The sequence below is a fragment of the Pseudoliparis swirei genome, chromosome 20 (assembly GCF_029220125.1).
Source record: "Pseudoliparis swirei isolate HS2019 ecotype Mariana Trench chromosome 20, NWPU_hadal_v1, whole genome shotgun sequence".
NCBI classification, from domain to species: Eukaryota; Metazoa; Chordata; class Actinopteri; order Perciformes; family Liparidae; genus Pseudoliparis; species Pseudoliparis swirei.
In genome coordinates, this window is record NC_079407.1 from 25,869,684 (window position 1) to 25,885,095 (window position 15,412).

The 15,412-nt window shown below is 38.8% G+C and overlaps 1 protein-coding gene across 1 annotated transcript in view; it reads right to left on the reverse strand.

Moving 5' to 3' along the window:
- Positions 1-844: 844 nt before the first annotated feature.
- The window catches only part of cluha (clustered mitochondria (cluA/CLU1) homolog a), a 28,697-nt gene continuing 14,129 nt past the window's right edge, over positions 845-15,412 (reverse strand). The window contains 17 exon segments of the mRNA XM_056440928.1: positions 845-3,732; positions 4,605-4,678; positions 4,784-4,918; positions 5,016-5,109; positions 5,218-5,339; positions 8,161-8,286; positions 8,385-8,465; positions 9,710-9,849; positions 10,496-10,649; positions 10,735-10,819; positions 11,442-11,686; positions 11,778-11,840; positions 12,136-12,288; positions 12,932-13,032; positions 13,938-14,039; positions 14,685-14,922; positions 14,925-14,988. Coding sequence (XP_056296903.1) covers positions 3,606-3,732; positions 4,605-4,678; positions 4,784-4,918; positions 5,016-5,109; positions 5,218-5,339; positions 8,161-8,286; positions 8,385-8,465; positions 9,710-9,849; positions 10,496-10,649; positions 10,735-10,819; positions 11,442-11,686; positions 11,778-11,840; positions 12,136-12,288; positions 12,932-13,032; positions 13,938-14,039; positions 14,685-14,922; positions 14,925-14,988 — 2,104 coding nt within the window. The 3' untranslated portion in view covers positions 845-3,605.

Consider the following 15,412-nt stretch of genomic DNA (forward strand, 5'->3'; position numbering starts at 1 on the left):
AATAATATATTTTAAATAATGTAAAAATATAGATTATATTACATAAAGATACATTTACACTATGACTGCAATGTGCATTGGTTAATGTATAGGACTTGTACTGTACTTTTGAGGCACTCACATTGTATATTACTTGATAATTCCACGTCCCTACATAACCTCAGAAATATGGCACTATTTACTCAAATCAATTGACAGATTTAGCCACTTTTTAAATTAATAAATTACATATACTTTTAATCAGCCTCTAAAATATTATTTATTAAAATGACTATCATAACTGACGGTTTCTAGTAAGATGCTGCTAAACATCTTCGTCTCAGTAGAAACAATACAATCATACTGCTTAGACGGTAATGCTGCAGTATAACTAGAACGGGCACTCGGTAGAGCGCATACCTTCGCACATCACAAGATTGGGCATTGAATTATGAACATTTTGGCATTAGTTGCATGCCAATTGGATAAAAATTGACCGTGCTATGGTAAAAAGAAGATTTTGACCTTTCCATGACCTTGACCTTGACCTTTGACCCGATTGATCCCAAAATCTAATCAAATGGTCCCCGGATAATAACCAATCTTCCCACCAAATTTCATGCGATTCGGTTTAAAACTTTTTTTGTTATGCGAATAACACGCATACAAATAAATAAATAAACGGCGATCAAAACATAACCTTCCGCATTTTCAATGCGAAGGTAATAATACAAAACTACACTGCAATTATCCATTCTGCCACATACCGAGTACTTTTACTTGTAATACTTTTTTAAAAATAAGTTAACATTGGTATTGCTTTCTTTGGAAATGTCTGGTTACTTGATGAGTTATCAAACCACAATGTTTACTAGTATTATTTTATTCATTTAATACAAAAGCATAATCAAACCAAAATATGATTATTTTGTAAAGAACACACAAACACCACACACATCAGGGGAATTGGAGTCAACCACCTGGCCTACGAAGCCTTTGACCAGAAGACATTTATATCAGCTATAAGAAAGAGCAACACTTTCAAACAATCATTTCCGGACAACAAGTGCATCACATTTTGGGGTCGACATTAATCCCCCACCGAGACCTTTAAGTTATTTTGTACAGGATATTCATATCTTTAAAATTAAAGCAATACGTATAGTCGGTTTGTATATGTAATGTCAGTTAATATACATATATACCACACTTGTTTTGCATGTTAGACATTCAGATTGCAATGTAACTGCAAATGGTATACTGGTGTGTTATGCAAATGTTGTGTTAAACAATACACTTAATTCATTATTCCAACATGGTTCTTTTTTTTCCCTTCTTCTTTTCTACTCTATTCAAAACAGAAATATTAACACTGAACTCTAGTGGAGTGCGATTAGTGCCGTCTACAAAGCCGAAGAACCGTGTTAAGAGTATTTCTGCTGATGCATAGTTTGATCGTTATCAATAATTATTTTTAATATCTCAAACTCCCAAACAATGGACTTCCAGCTAGTGGAGTTAACAGGAAGTAGTGTTGTACTTTTGGGCTATTTATTCATAATAATCTGAGGGGAGGGACAAAAAGATTGCCTTAATTTGATTAATATATATAGTTAAAAAAGTTTGAGGACCAGCCCTGCAATATCAAATGTTAGTGCGACACCTGGTGGACAATGTCGGTATTGTTGAATAAGACTTTGGGGGCCGAAGAAAACAAAGTTTTAAGAAAACCAGAAACTAATTAAGTTATGAACGGTTATCACCCTAGTTGCCAATCAGAAACATAAATAGAAACACACACCACACTTTGCTATTGATGTCGAGACATGTTTTTAAGCAGCACAATCAGAAAAAAATCCAAAACAATCACGGTAATAAAATAATTCACCCAGTCTGAAGACGCTTGCCCTTTGTTTTTGTTGGTATACTTCGACCCGTACAGCGAGTAAAGTCAAGCGTACGCATTCTGTGCCAAGTAAGAAGTTCCAGCACCATCTCTCCATTGCTTTTAATCACATACATTTAGACACAGCAACAAGTAACACCTTGCCATGGGGAGGAGTACATTGCATGTATACAAGCGCAAAAACAAACAAACAAACAAACCGCTTTTTGGTACATCACATTGAAAGCGCCGCTTCTTTCGTCCGCCGTCACTAAACACGACTCGATGAACAGACTGCTGGCTATGCTCTCCTCTTTTTGTTCTTCTTCTGTCGTTACACATGAAAAGCTGAGCCAATAAATGGAGAAAAGAAAAAAAAGAGAAACAATCCGTCACTACTGCCAACGCTGAGCACCTGTCCCACGACGAGAAGAGGTTAATTCACATGTAAAAGATGATTTACAACATCGGTGGCCATGATCGCGTCAGGAAAAAGAGGCTTCAGCCATCCAACGGGTTTACAATGCGTAGAAAAATAAAACATTTGGAAAGCCAATGTTCACTTTAGCCTCTTTTCAAACTATGCAGCAGCAAAAAGCAGCAACAGCCCCCTGGCCAATAGATTTTTTTCCGTTGGACTACACAAAGACACACATACACAGTGTCACAAGCACACACATACATGCACATATTCTTTCAATGTGTAAAAATAGAAGATTGAACACAGCTAGTATATAGATACAGTTACCGCTTAAAAGGTGGACGTTTCAAATCGAAAGTATCTAAATCCGATAGAGATTTATACATCTTTTTTTTCCTCCCCCCCTCCCCCTCCCCCACTTCTATACATTTTCTATAAAACAGACATGGCTTAAATTAATTGATGATAAACAGGCCTAAAACACTTCTCGTACTTCTCCTGTGCACTTTTTTTTTTTTTTTTACAAACTCCACATTTTATTGAAAAAAAAAGAAAAAAAAGAGAGAAATCCCAGAAAATGAAATCAAACCCTGGCGAATGCTCACTAACGGTGTCGGGTGTATTCGTTTTGGGCCTTGCGTGGAGACACGGGAACCAGAGGGACACGGCGGCAGCCCCCACACACACACACACACCCCCACCTGGGAGACGTAGAACTACAGCGACGCACATCGGGGACAAAAGCCACGAAGAACCGAATTTACATTCTCACGCTCTTGGGAAATCTTCAAATTTAGTGACATTATTCTGGTCTGAGTGCACAGTAGACAGGGCAGGTGCTTTTATCATTTAGAGCACCTGTTGGAGGGGTGGGGGGGGGGGAAGGGGCTTTTGAGGCTCTTTCGGGGGATGGCGGGCACAAAATATGGTCCTGGTCTAACAGCGCTGAGGGACGGTTGAGCTGAGAAGAAGCATTATTTTGGGGAGGGGGGGGGGATATGATACAATGGATAAGGCTCTGGTTTACAATGTCATTTTCATCCTTGGTCTCTCTCTCTCTCTCTCCCCCCCCCTCCCCTCCCCACTATGGCTGCAGCCATTCTTTCATGTGCATATACCTGGAGTGACGTCACCAGAGGATTTTTTTTCTCTTTTTCAGGTTTGCACGTTACATCGATTCTACGCTTGGACTTCCTCCTCCTCGCTCGCTGCCTTACTTCCCTACCTCATTATGAAATTCCCACTCTGTATCCGTCGTCCTACAGTTGATGCCCCCCGCCCCCCTAAGCAGAAAGTCGGCGTGTTGGGGGCTCGTGGACGTTAGTCGACAGGGATGGTGTCCTCCAGCTCCAGCGGCCGCTCCTCGGAGAGCTCCTCGCTCCTCCCCAGCTCCTGCAGCTGCTGCCGCCTCTGGACCTCGGCCTTCAGGTTCTCCAGATCCTTTTGGCTGGAATGCAATACGACATGTTTTAAATTAGGGTGCCAAACTCGTCGTCACCGTGGGCCACATCGGCATCATGGCCGCCCTCAAAGGGATGTAACAAACACATAAACTCTATAAACTACTCCCCGACATGTTGTTAAATAACTCTTTGCATTTGATTGTTTATTTGAGAGTAGAAATACTGCCACATCAGAACATTTCTCCGATATTATAACATGCATCGATTTCATTTGAAACCTTCAAAATAAAAGCACAGGATATTCTTCTCAGTTTTCTTTAAGGAAAGGTGATCGTATGTCTTTCAAGCCATCAGTGGTCACATAAAATGAATAAATCTCTATTATAACATAAATCCATTTAATGTGAAACCTTCAAAATAAAAGCACAGAATATTGTTCTTACATTTCTGAAAGAAAAGGTGATCATATATCTTTCTTTTATGTATTCCACTTGTGTCTCTACACCTACAGTCAAGTTAAAAAACACATTTTACTGTCCTCATTGTGGGCTTAATAAATCTGTAAAGCTATTTATTAATCCAATCCAACACAGCTGCAGTATATATTTTGTGTATAATGTCACATTAATGTGTTAAAATATTAACTCCTTGCAAGGTTTTTTAGGAATTGTGTACCTGAGCAGTATGTCATTGTTGTTCTTTTACTTATTCACTCATAGCCGTTGTTGTCACTTTTGTCTCCACTCTAAAAACCTACAGTGAAGTTTAAATCTTCTTTTTTTGTTACAGTCCTCATTGTGGGCCTAATTAGTCTATAAAGCCATTTCTTAATACAATACAGCTGCAGTATTCCTACCTTTGTGTATAATGTCACATTAATGTGTTAAAATGTTCACTATTAAAAGGAGTTGTGTACCTGAGCGGGATGAAGATGATGCCGTTGATGATGTTGAGCTGTTCCAACACACTGGCCATGCTGGGAGCAGTGAACTGGAAAACAGAAGGGAATAAAAAAAAAAAAATATTGCATCACTGGCTTGAATGGTGGAGATGAAAACCCGATGGAACCACCGATCCTGGAGGAAGAGCGCTCACCTTGAGGGGCGTGATGCTGGCGCTGGAGCCGTTCTTGTAGATCTCGTTCATGGTCCTCTGCAGGGCGACGGCCTGCTGGGTGAGGTACTTCAGGAACTCGGAGCTCTCCTTGGTCTTCTCGTGTGCCTCGCCCATCTGAGAAGAGGAAGAAGGAAAAAAAAAAAATTTGTTTTAAAAAGATATCGCTTTCCATCCCGTCGCCGGGCCCCCACGTCGGGCGTGGAGAACACACCTGGTTCTTGTAGATGGTGTAACCCTCCTTCTCGTGCTGCAGCGCCGAGCGGAACTCCGCCTTGCTCTCGTAAACCCTCGCGACCAAATGATGACTGGAAGAAAAAAAATGCATAGATATATATATAATCAATGTCAGCCAGGATTATAACAACTGTGTTATAACATGTGTGTTGATGTGGACAATCAATCCCCTCCCCCACCTGAGGGCCACTTTAAGGGACCGGTGTCCGTGGTATTTGGTGTTGATGGTCAAGGCTTTCTCCAGGAATCTCAGAGACAAGTCGTACTCCATCACTCCGTGTAGCACCAGCCCGATGTTACTCTGGAAGGAGAGCCGAGAACAAAGAGACACGAGAGTGTTACTGTCGTTTCCTGCTGGAGGCTGGATTTTTAACCAAAAGACTTAAAATCAGCATATATGCATTACAGTATTTTAATTTTTATATATATATACACACACACACACTCCCTTAACATATATATATATATACTACTTTAACATATATAACAAATATATTATATATATATGTTAGAGGAATATATATATAAAAATAAATATATTATATATACACTACCGTTCAAATGTTTGGGGTCACCCAGACAATTTCGTGTCTTCCATGAAAACTCACTTTTATTTATCAAATGAATTGAAAATTGAATAGAAAATATAGTCAAGACATTGACAAGGTTAGAAATAATGATTAATATTTGAAGTATTAATTTTGTTCTTCAAACTTCAAGCTCAAAGGAAGGCCAGTTGTATAGCTTATATCACCAGCATAACTGTTTTCAGCTGTGCTAACATAATTGCACAAGGGTTTTCTAATCAGACATTAGTCTTCTAAGGAGATTAGCAAACACAATGTACCATTAGAACACTGGAGTGATAGTTGATGGAAATGGGCCTCTATACACCTCTGGAGATATTTCATTAGAAACCAGACGTTTCCACCTAGAAGTCATTTACCACATTAACAATGTAGAGAGTGTGGATTTTTGATTAATGTTATCTTTATTGAAAAAACAGTGCTTTTCTTTGAAAAATAAAGACATTTCTAAGTGACCCCAAACTTTTGAACGGGAGTGTATGTAAAATATATGTTAAGAGTATATATGTATATGTATATATAAATAATATGTATATATATTAGTGCTGTGAAAAATAACGCGTTAACTCAGTTAATTCAATTACAGGTTTAACTAGTTTTTTTTAAAACGCATTTAACGCATGCGCAGAATGAGCTTCCAATCCGTCTGTTGTTGGTCGTCGGGACGAAAAAAAAGTCACTTACAAAATGAGCTTCCAATCCACCACTTCAATCTGAACTCTGTCCGCTCTCATGCAGACGGTCTGTTCATCGGTAATGATCCTTCCGCAGGTTCACCTCCGGAAACCTTGTTACGACTTTTACTTCCTGTAGATCAGGGTCTCAACACGTCGATCGCGACCTGCCAGTCGATCGCGGCGTAGTGTCGGTAGATCGCATGACATTAAAGAGATTGGCCCGCCCCCTGACATGTTCTCTATAGCACGTCTTTGTTCTTTTATTAAACTAAACGTCTGTTGTTGATCGTATCTCCACAGCAGCATGTCATCTCTGTCTCTTCGCGTTGCGTTAACACTTATCGATCTCCGTCTGGCGCGCCACAGAGCTCCGTGCGCGCGCATCGGGACCGAGCAAAAAAAAAAGTCACTTGTCAATCTGTCCACCTTTATATTGTATCATGGTGGAGTTCATGGTTGACAAACAAGAGAAAAATGCTCTGTTTAACCCTCCTGTTACCTTTACATTTACGAACATATTTTACCCTCGGGGTCAATTTGACCCCAGCAATTAAAACCTCCAGAAAATTATTAGAATTAATATTGCTTCCCAAGTTTAAGTGTGAGGTACTTTATGTTTGTTTGTTGACTACCTAAATAGCCCTTTAAATAAATAAAAAAGTTGATATTTCTGATATGTTTGACACAGTGAAAAACAGCCTGGGGTCAAATTGACCCCAAAGAACACCGACATTAAACGGGGTCAAATTGACCCGAAAGGTAACAGGAGGGTTAAACATTCTGTTTAACCCTTGTGTTGCCTTAGGGTCATTTTGACCCGAATCAATATTACACCCTCCCCCCGCCGTTGGGTCATTTTGACCCGATTCAATGTTTCACCCTCCTGTTACCTTTATATTTACTAACATATTTTACCCTTTGGGTTCAATTTGACGCCAGCAATTAAAACCTCCAGAAAATTATTAGAATTAATATTGTTTTCCAAGTTTAAGTGTGAGGCACTTTATGTTTGTTTGTTGACTACCGAAAGAACACCGACATTAAACATTGAATGGGGTCAAATTAATCCTAAAGCGGGGGGAGGGTGTAATATTGAGTCGGGTCAAAATGACCCTAAGGCAACACAAGGGTTAAGCTGAAGATGTATTAATGTTCCATATGGAAGAAAACTGCTAAATAACTGCTGAGTTGCAGCACCATTGTATAGAAGAATGTATAAATGTATATATCCGTCTTTTGTCATAAATCTCTATGTTCTCACAAAATATACCGAGAATATCGGTAATATGTGATTAATCATGATTAATCCACAAAAACCTGTGATTAATCCGATTAAAATTTTTAATCGTTTCACAGCCCTAATATATATAAATAATATGTATATATATATAATATATGTTAGGAGTATATATAAATATATTATATATATATGCATATATATATATATATACACACACATATATATATATACACACAGATTATGGCTTACAACTTAGAAAAACTCTAATCTATCTTATAAAAAAGATTTATAACAGCTGAGTGTTTGTCAAGGCTCAGGAAACCCTTGCAGGTGTTTGAGTTAATTAGACAATTCAAGTGATTTGTTTAAGATATTTGAGTTTTCTTAAGCTGTAAGCCATAATCAGCAATAAATCAGAATAAAAAGCTGCAATATTTCAGTTGATTGTTGTGATGAATCCAGAATGCATTTTTTTTTTTTTTGATTGCATTACAGAAAATAAAGAACACAATATTCTAATTTTCTGAGACAGTCCTGTATATGTGTGTATATATATATGTGTGTGTGTGTGTATATATACACACACATATATATATATAAAGTAAAGAGTGAACTCACGTCTAGCAGTGCCATCTCTGGGTGGTCCTCCCCGGAGACCATCAACATGAGGTACCGGGATCGATACAGCAGCCTCAGGGCGGTCGACAGCTGGCCGTTGGCGAAGCAGTACAGAGCCAAGTGCATCTGGGAACACAGCAAACAGACGTACAGGTCAAAAGGGAAATGCACGATTATTAGCGTGAACTTTAAATACCTCGCAGCATTCGGTGTGATGAACTTACATATTCTTGGATTGTGTTGGGGTGCTCGATCCCGAGAACTCGTTCACTCATCAGAACGGCCTTTTGCTGGTTGCTGAGAGCCTGTGGGTGAAAACACAAATATTTAAGTTCATAACGTTGACATTTTAATTCTAAAATCAAAAATGTGAATGTCTGTTCATCGATTTAAACCCAGTATTTCTAAAACAGGGTTCAGGTTGACTGTTGGTTCAGTGTATATATATATATATGTATGACAAATAAAAAGGGTGTATTTTGTGCATATATATATATACAGGACTGTCTCAGAAAATTAGAATATTGTGATGAAGTTCTTTATTTTCTGTAATGCAATTTAAAAAACAAAAATCATGCATTCTGGATTCATTACAAATCAACTGAAATATTGTAAGCCTTTTATTCTTTTAATATTGCTGATTATGGCTTACAGCTTAAGAAAACTCAAATATCCTATCTCTAAATATTAGAATATCATGAAAAAGTATACTAGTAGGGTATTAAACAAATCACTTGAATTGTCTAATTAACTCGAAACACCTGCAAGGGTTTCCTGAGCCTTGACAAACACTCAGCTGTTATAAATCTTTTTTTTTACTTGGTCTGAGGAAATATTAAAATTTTATGAGATAGGATTTTAGAGGTTTCTTAAGCTGTAAGCCATAATCAGCAATATTAAAAGAATAAAAGGCTTGCAATATTTCAGTTGATTTGTAATGAATCCAGAATGCATGACATTTTTGTTTTTTTAATTGCATTACAGAAAATAAAGAACTTTATCACAATATTCTAATTTTCTGAGACAGTCCTGTATATATGTATGCATTATAAATACAAAGGGTGTATTATGTGTATATTTATGTATGTATTACACATAAGAAAGCTGTATTATTTGTCTATATATGCATATATCACAAAAAAGGTGCATTATGTGTTTTTATAAATACGGATGTATTATGTGAATATATATGCATGTATTACACATAAAAAGGGTGGATTATGTGTATATCAAAGTTGTATGATCCAAACATTTCTGATATTTATAAAAGGCTGCATCGCCTCCAAAAGTCAAAACGTATTGAAAAAAAAAAGATACATCTAAATCATTCACATGTTTTTGTCTCACAACATACTCCGCTCTAATTCACATCAGTTAGCCTTTTAGCCTTCCCAAAACTTTATCGCCACTGCGGTTTGCTCACGGCAGTCAAACACCAGGATTTGCCACAATAAAACCATTTCTAAAACATTCATGAAATAGGACACGACATTTGAAGCACCGTCGAGTCCCCTCGATGTCACGTTCGTGTCCCCGTGCGTCCGCCTACCTCGGGGTGGTCGCCCATGATGTAGTTGAGGCGAGCCATCAGGCGGAGGCACGCACAGATCTCCACGTGCATGGCTCCGTACACATTGTTAAAGAGGTTCAGCGCCTCGTTGATCAGCTCGCAGCCCTCCTTCAGGAAACCTGGACATGGAAAAGAAGAAAAAAAAGTAGTGAGAATCATTCGTTTTCATACATTCTTAAAGTTAGGATATTTTAAAGCCATTAATTCTGCCACGGTTTATGCAACAGATCCTCGTATATATGAAGCGGCATGAAACTTACTGCTGGTGGAATTACTCCTTTATTTTCTTCCTTTGGGTCACAATACATTAATTAAACTTGTAAACTATCACCAGTTAAAGAGCTCATATGGCACCATTGAACTATTAAACTTTATTATATGTATAAATTAACCACCAATTTTTACTTCATTTTTAGGTTTTATTATTATTATTCATTCTTACTTTTGAAGCTTGTATTTCTGTAAAAATACCTAAATAAAATATCAAGTATAAAAAAGTTTTTTTTATTAAATGTATAAATGCGCATCTGACCCCAAAAAGATCCGCAGCCGTACAGTCAAGATTCCTTTTACCTTTTCAAAATAAAAGTCAGATTTATCTATTAGAGAGGAAGTGGATTAAAACCTCTATAATCCTTCACACAATGCAACATAAAAACCAATAAAGGCAAATACAATACAGGCAATAAACCCCAAACAATAAACCTTTCCATGGGGTTATTTACAGTTATCATTCGATCTGTGGTCATAAACACGTTTCCCCACCTTGCTGCACTTTGGCCTGCCCGCTCTGGAAGAAGTGGAAGGCGTCGGAGGCTTTGGGGTTCACGTGCTTCACGATGGGGAAGATGTTCAGGATGTCCTCCTCCGTGAAGGCGGGCTTGTGGCGGCTGTCGAAGTTATACTCCTTTAACAGGATCTAGAAGGCAACACAATTATAATAAATAACAATAGCAATTTGGCAAAGTGCCGTCAGGGATCACTATAAACTCAATGAGTGTTACCTGGATGCCGGTTTTGATTGAAATCTCTCGGAGCAGAGTGGTTTTCTGGAAGCCGTATTTCTCCACCACCTGGTCCACACTTTCACTGGGTGAGAAAATATTTTATTTGTCACAAATAACACACAAAAAAGTGTAAAAAGGAGAACTTTAACATCCGTTTCATCAGGGTTCATACACATGTTGACCAGTGGGTTTCCAGGACTTTAAACCAAATTTCCATGACCAAAAATGTTGTGAAATCTCGGTGTATACATGAAAAAGTGAGAAAATATCCTAATTAAACTAACAATGAGAATTCCAAAGCATACAGTATATAACCTTAAATGACTCAAATGAATGAGAGACAATAGTTTAGATTAAAATAATAAACATTTATGTCTTTTCAGTTACGGTGCGTTCACTTGCATCGCAAAAAAAAGTGCCAGTATGAGAGCGTATGGCGGCTTATATTTAGAGCGTCATTCTTTTAAAAGCATATTAATTATTTAAAACTCTGCCTAAATGTGAATATAACAAATTTCCATGATCTTTCAAAAACTTTTGGGATTTATATTTTTTTCCAGGACTTTTCCATGCCTGGAAATAACAATTTAAAAATGATACAACTTTCCAAGTTTTTCCATGACCATACAAGCCCTGGTTTCCTATTTGCAGAGTGTGTGTGTGTGTGTGTGTGTGTGTGTGTGTGTGGGGGGGGGGGTTCTCACCACTGTAATGTGAAGTGATAGTAGCTCTTGGCCTCGGAGGCGATGTTCTTCCACAGCTCGCTGGGCGTCAGGCTGGCCCACGCCGTGTTGTCGCCGCTGCCCGGCACTCGGTTGCGACGCTTGCGGCTCTTGCGGCGAGACACGAGCTCGTCGGGGGGCAGGTGGGCGACGGCGTCGGGGAAGGAGCTCAGCAGGCAGTTCATGAAGTGGCTCACGGCGGCAGAGAGGGCGGACAACTCCACGCCCTGCACGGCGAGGAAAAAAAAGACATTTCATTATATGGTTTGTCGGGTTTTTTTGTTTAAGAGGTTATATGGCGTGCGGGATGTTACCGACCTGGACGTACGTCTTGAAGATGTGTTTGGCACATCTGGTGATGAGCTCACTGATTCCTATTCTCTAAAAAAGAATAATATGGAAAACAGAAATATTAGAAAACAAAGGAGGACAAAAAGTGTGCGACAGCGAGTGCCATACGACATCCCTGACCTTTGACCTCACATCGGATCAGGAAAAACTCCCAAGAAAAATTTAAAAAGAAACTTTTACATGGGAAAAAAGTGAAGAACCCTTCAGGAGAGCAACAGAGGAGGATCCCTCTCCAGGATGGACGGATAATAGATGTCATAGATAGATGAACAGCGTTACATCAACACAATCAATGAGTAAGAGCGTATGAATAGGTGAGACTCACATAGAAGTGCTCCAGCTGGGCTTTGGCCGGGGTCTTGTCCACAAACTCCAGGACGGTGCCGAGGTAGCGGATATTGATGCCTCTCTGTCTCAAGGTCTCGGTCAGCATGGCTCCGTCCATGGGCAGAGCGCTGTGGTCCAAACAGTCTTTAACCTGGTCATGAAGAACACACACGTTTAAAAAAATCTCTCACACACAAACAACCTAAACAAAACATATTACATATACATCGATTTCATTTCACGTCATTTTATGTGGTCACTGACGACTTGAAAGATACATGATCACCTTTTCTTAAAGAAATTGAAGAAAAGTATCCTGTGCTTTTATTTTGAAGGTTTCATATTAATGGTTTGTTATAATATTAGAAATATTTTCATTTCATGTGGTCCCAGACTGCTTGAAAGAAAAATGATCACCTTTTCTTAAAGAAATGTAAGAAGAATATCCTGTGCTTTTATTTTGAAGGTTTCACATTAAATGGATTTATGTTATAATATTAGATATTTCCATTTTATGTTGCCCCTGACGGCTTGAAAGACACATGATCACTTTTTGTTAAAGAAATGTAAGAAGCATATCCTGTGCTTATATTTTGACGGTTTCACATTAAATGCATTTATGTTATAATAGAGATATTTTCATTGTATGTGGCCCCTGACGGCTAAAAAGACACATGATCACCTTTTCTTTAAAAAATTGAAGAAAAATATCCTGAGCTTTTATTTTGAAGGTTTCACATTATTCTATTAGAGACATTTTCATTCATACATTACTGGGATCTGTGGCCACTCACCAGTGATGGGATCTGACAGGACACCAGGAAGGCAGCGGCATCTTTGAGGAGCTGCTTCTGCTTCTGGATTTCATCCGCGCTCTCATCCGGGAAACGTACTCCTAAAAATAAAAAAACACACAAACACACATGTTCAGGGTTTGTATTCTCATACATGACATTCACCCTCTCATATCGCTTTAACGGGCAAGAAAGAGACAAACCAGACTTAGTTTAGGGAGTAAAATGAATGAAATAACAGAAACACCTTGACTGCTCTTTAACTAAAAAGGTTGAATTATTTTTATAAAGTAAATTATCGGTACAAAAGTATTAGACGCGTAACATACACTACCAGTCAAAAGTTTTAAAGAACCTACATTTCTCTAAAAGAAAGAGTTACACTTTAAATAGTTATAAAGGTCAGTCTTGCTTTGTTAATTGTCTTTTTCTTGCCATTATAAGAGTGATATATACGACTTCCTGCAGAACAATACTGTCCACATAATGCTTCACAGGGTGTAGTACCACTGTTCCACCACTAATCAACTAAAGTGAAAACACCTGGAGGAACTGTTAGCATCAACTTTAAAGGCTTAATTCACTTCAGCTGCACGTCGTTAACCCTTAATTACTTGCTCCCTGAAAAAGGCCTTTTAGTATATCTCTGAAATTAACAATATTTTCCAGTTTTTGGTCACCTAATCTTTTTTTGTTTAACCTCTTTTAGTTTTCTGCTGACCTTTTGTACCATTTCAGGTTATTCACTGGAATTTGGGAACCGGTATGTTCTGAGCTTTGATCATTTTGAGATTTTTTCGTTTTCAAAATTTGCCTTGAAACAATCTTATCTTTTATTTGAATATATTTGCTGCCCTAAAATATTTACCAGGCGTCCTCCAACCTGTAATGCAATAACCTCGATGCTCCTTCACCGCCTTCTTCTTCTTTTATGGCCTCATTTCATCATAATTTGCCGTGACGCTCGTCACGTGTTCGTAGGATCGATAATCCTCGTTGATCTTACCCGGGGAGAAGATGTCGGGGTTGAAGCGAATGTCGAACGACGTGTTGCTGATGGAGCCGACGGCTTTGCAGGCGTTGAGAACGACCTCGCGGCTTTTGGGATCTGTCACGACAAAAAGGTCAAAAGGTCACAAGATAGAACTAAATACAAACATGTGAAAGAAATGGTGGCAGATGCATTATGGGAGTTGAAATCATGTCCACATGAAGCTACAACAATTAAGTGAATAATAATATAATATAAATATAACAGATTTCTGTCACATTAAAACTCGCATTGATAAATGTCAGCCGAGAATATAAAAGCCGATGACATCATACTTGATCTTGTTAAGTTGGGTTATTTTGAGCTATGACTTAAGTAATTTGGGAAGCTTACTGTGGACATGGCCTTAGTAGAGTAAAAAAAAAAAAAAAGAGCAGATTAGTTCACTCAAACTACCGAAAAACCGTTAAATATTTATGCATCTCGAAAAAATAAAAACATGTAATAAACACCGCAACTAATTATTCCGTTTATTGGGTTAAAACCCGACAGCAAAGGCATCACAGGCGGTTATAGACGAGCTGATTGGTTCAGGCTGAGGACGCAGCAGGAGAGGCGACCCTGGTGGAGAAAAGCGGTACTTTTGTACTTTTTATGAACACACATTCTTAAAAAACTTATTATTTTTCTCTTCAATCCTCCACCAGAGCAGCTCTCCCTGCGTCGTCCCGGCCTTACGGTATATTTTTTCCGGGGGCGTACCGATACAAGATCCATCTTCGGCCACTAGGGTGCCCGCCAGCTCTTTGGCCTGAGCCAATCCCGGAATACTTTCCGGAAGCTCCTTCCCCTCCAGCGGGTTCTTGCATTCCCCGTTTACAGCGGCGGCGGGTTCTGGGAGCCCGTTGGTGGCGGGCTTCGAGGAGCTTTTTCCGGCGGCGGAGGCGTTGCTTTCTGAGGGCGCTTCGGCGGTCTCCGCGATGGCGGGTAGATCCGCCTTTTAGCGTCTTTGTTTGCCTTCTGCTGCATGAGCTGCAACGCCGCCATCTTCATGAAGAGGAGGTATCTGAGGGAGGAACAGAGCCCACCATCAAAGAGATGGAGAAACTCCGGGTCGGGAGGCGCGGTGACGCCGACCTCTCGGGGGGGAGGACATTTACATATTTATTGGGGGGAAGTTTTTGCCCCACTGCCTGAAATCCAGAGGCATTTAAAATTAAATTGGGGGCACTTTTTGAAACTTGTGAAATTACATTTAACCGTTGTTTAAAAATAATAAATATACTTATTTACTTACAGGATATGATCAACTGTCATAAAAATGGCAATAAGACTATTATGCAATAATAAGACTATTATGCAATAATAAGACTATTAGGCAGTAATAAGACTATTAGACAGTAATAAGACTATTAGACAGTAATGAGACTATTAGACAGTAATAAGACTATTAGACAGTAATAAGACTAGTATGCAATAATAAGACTATT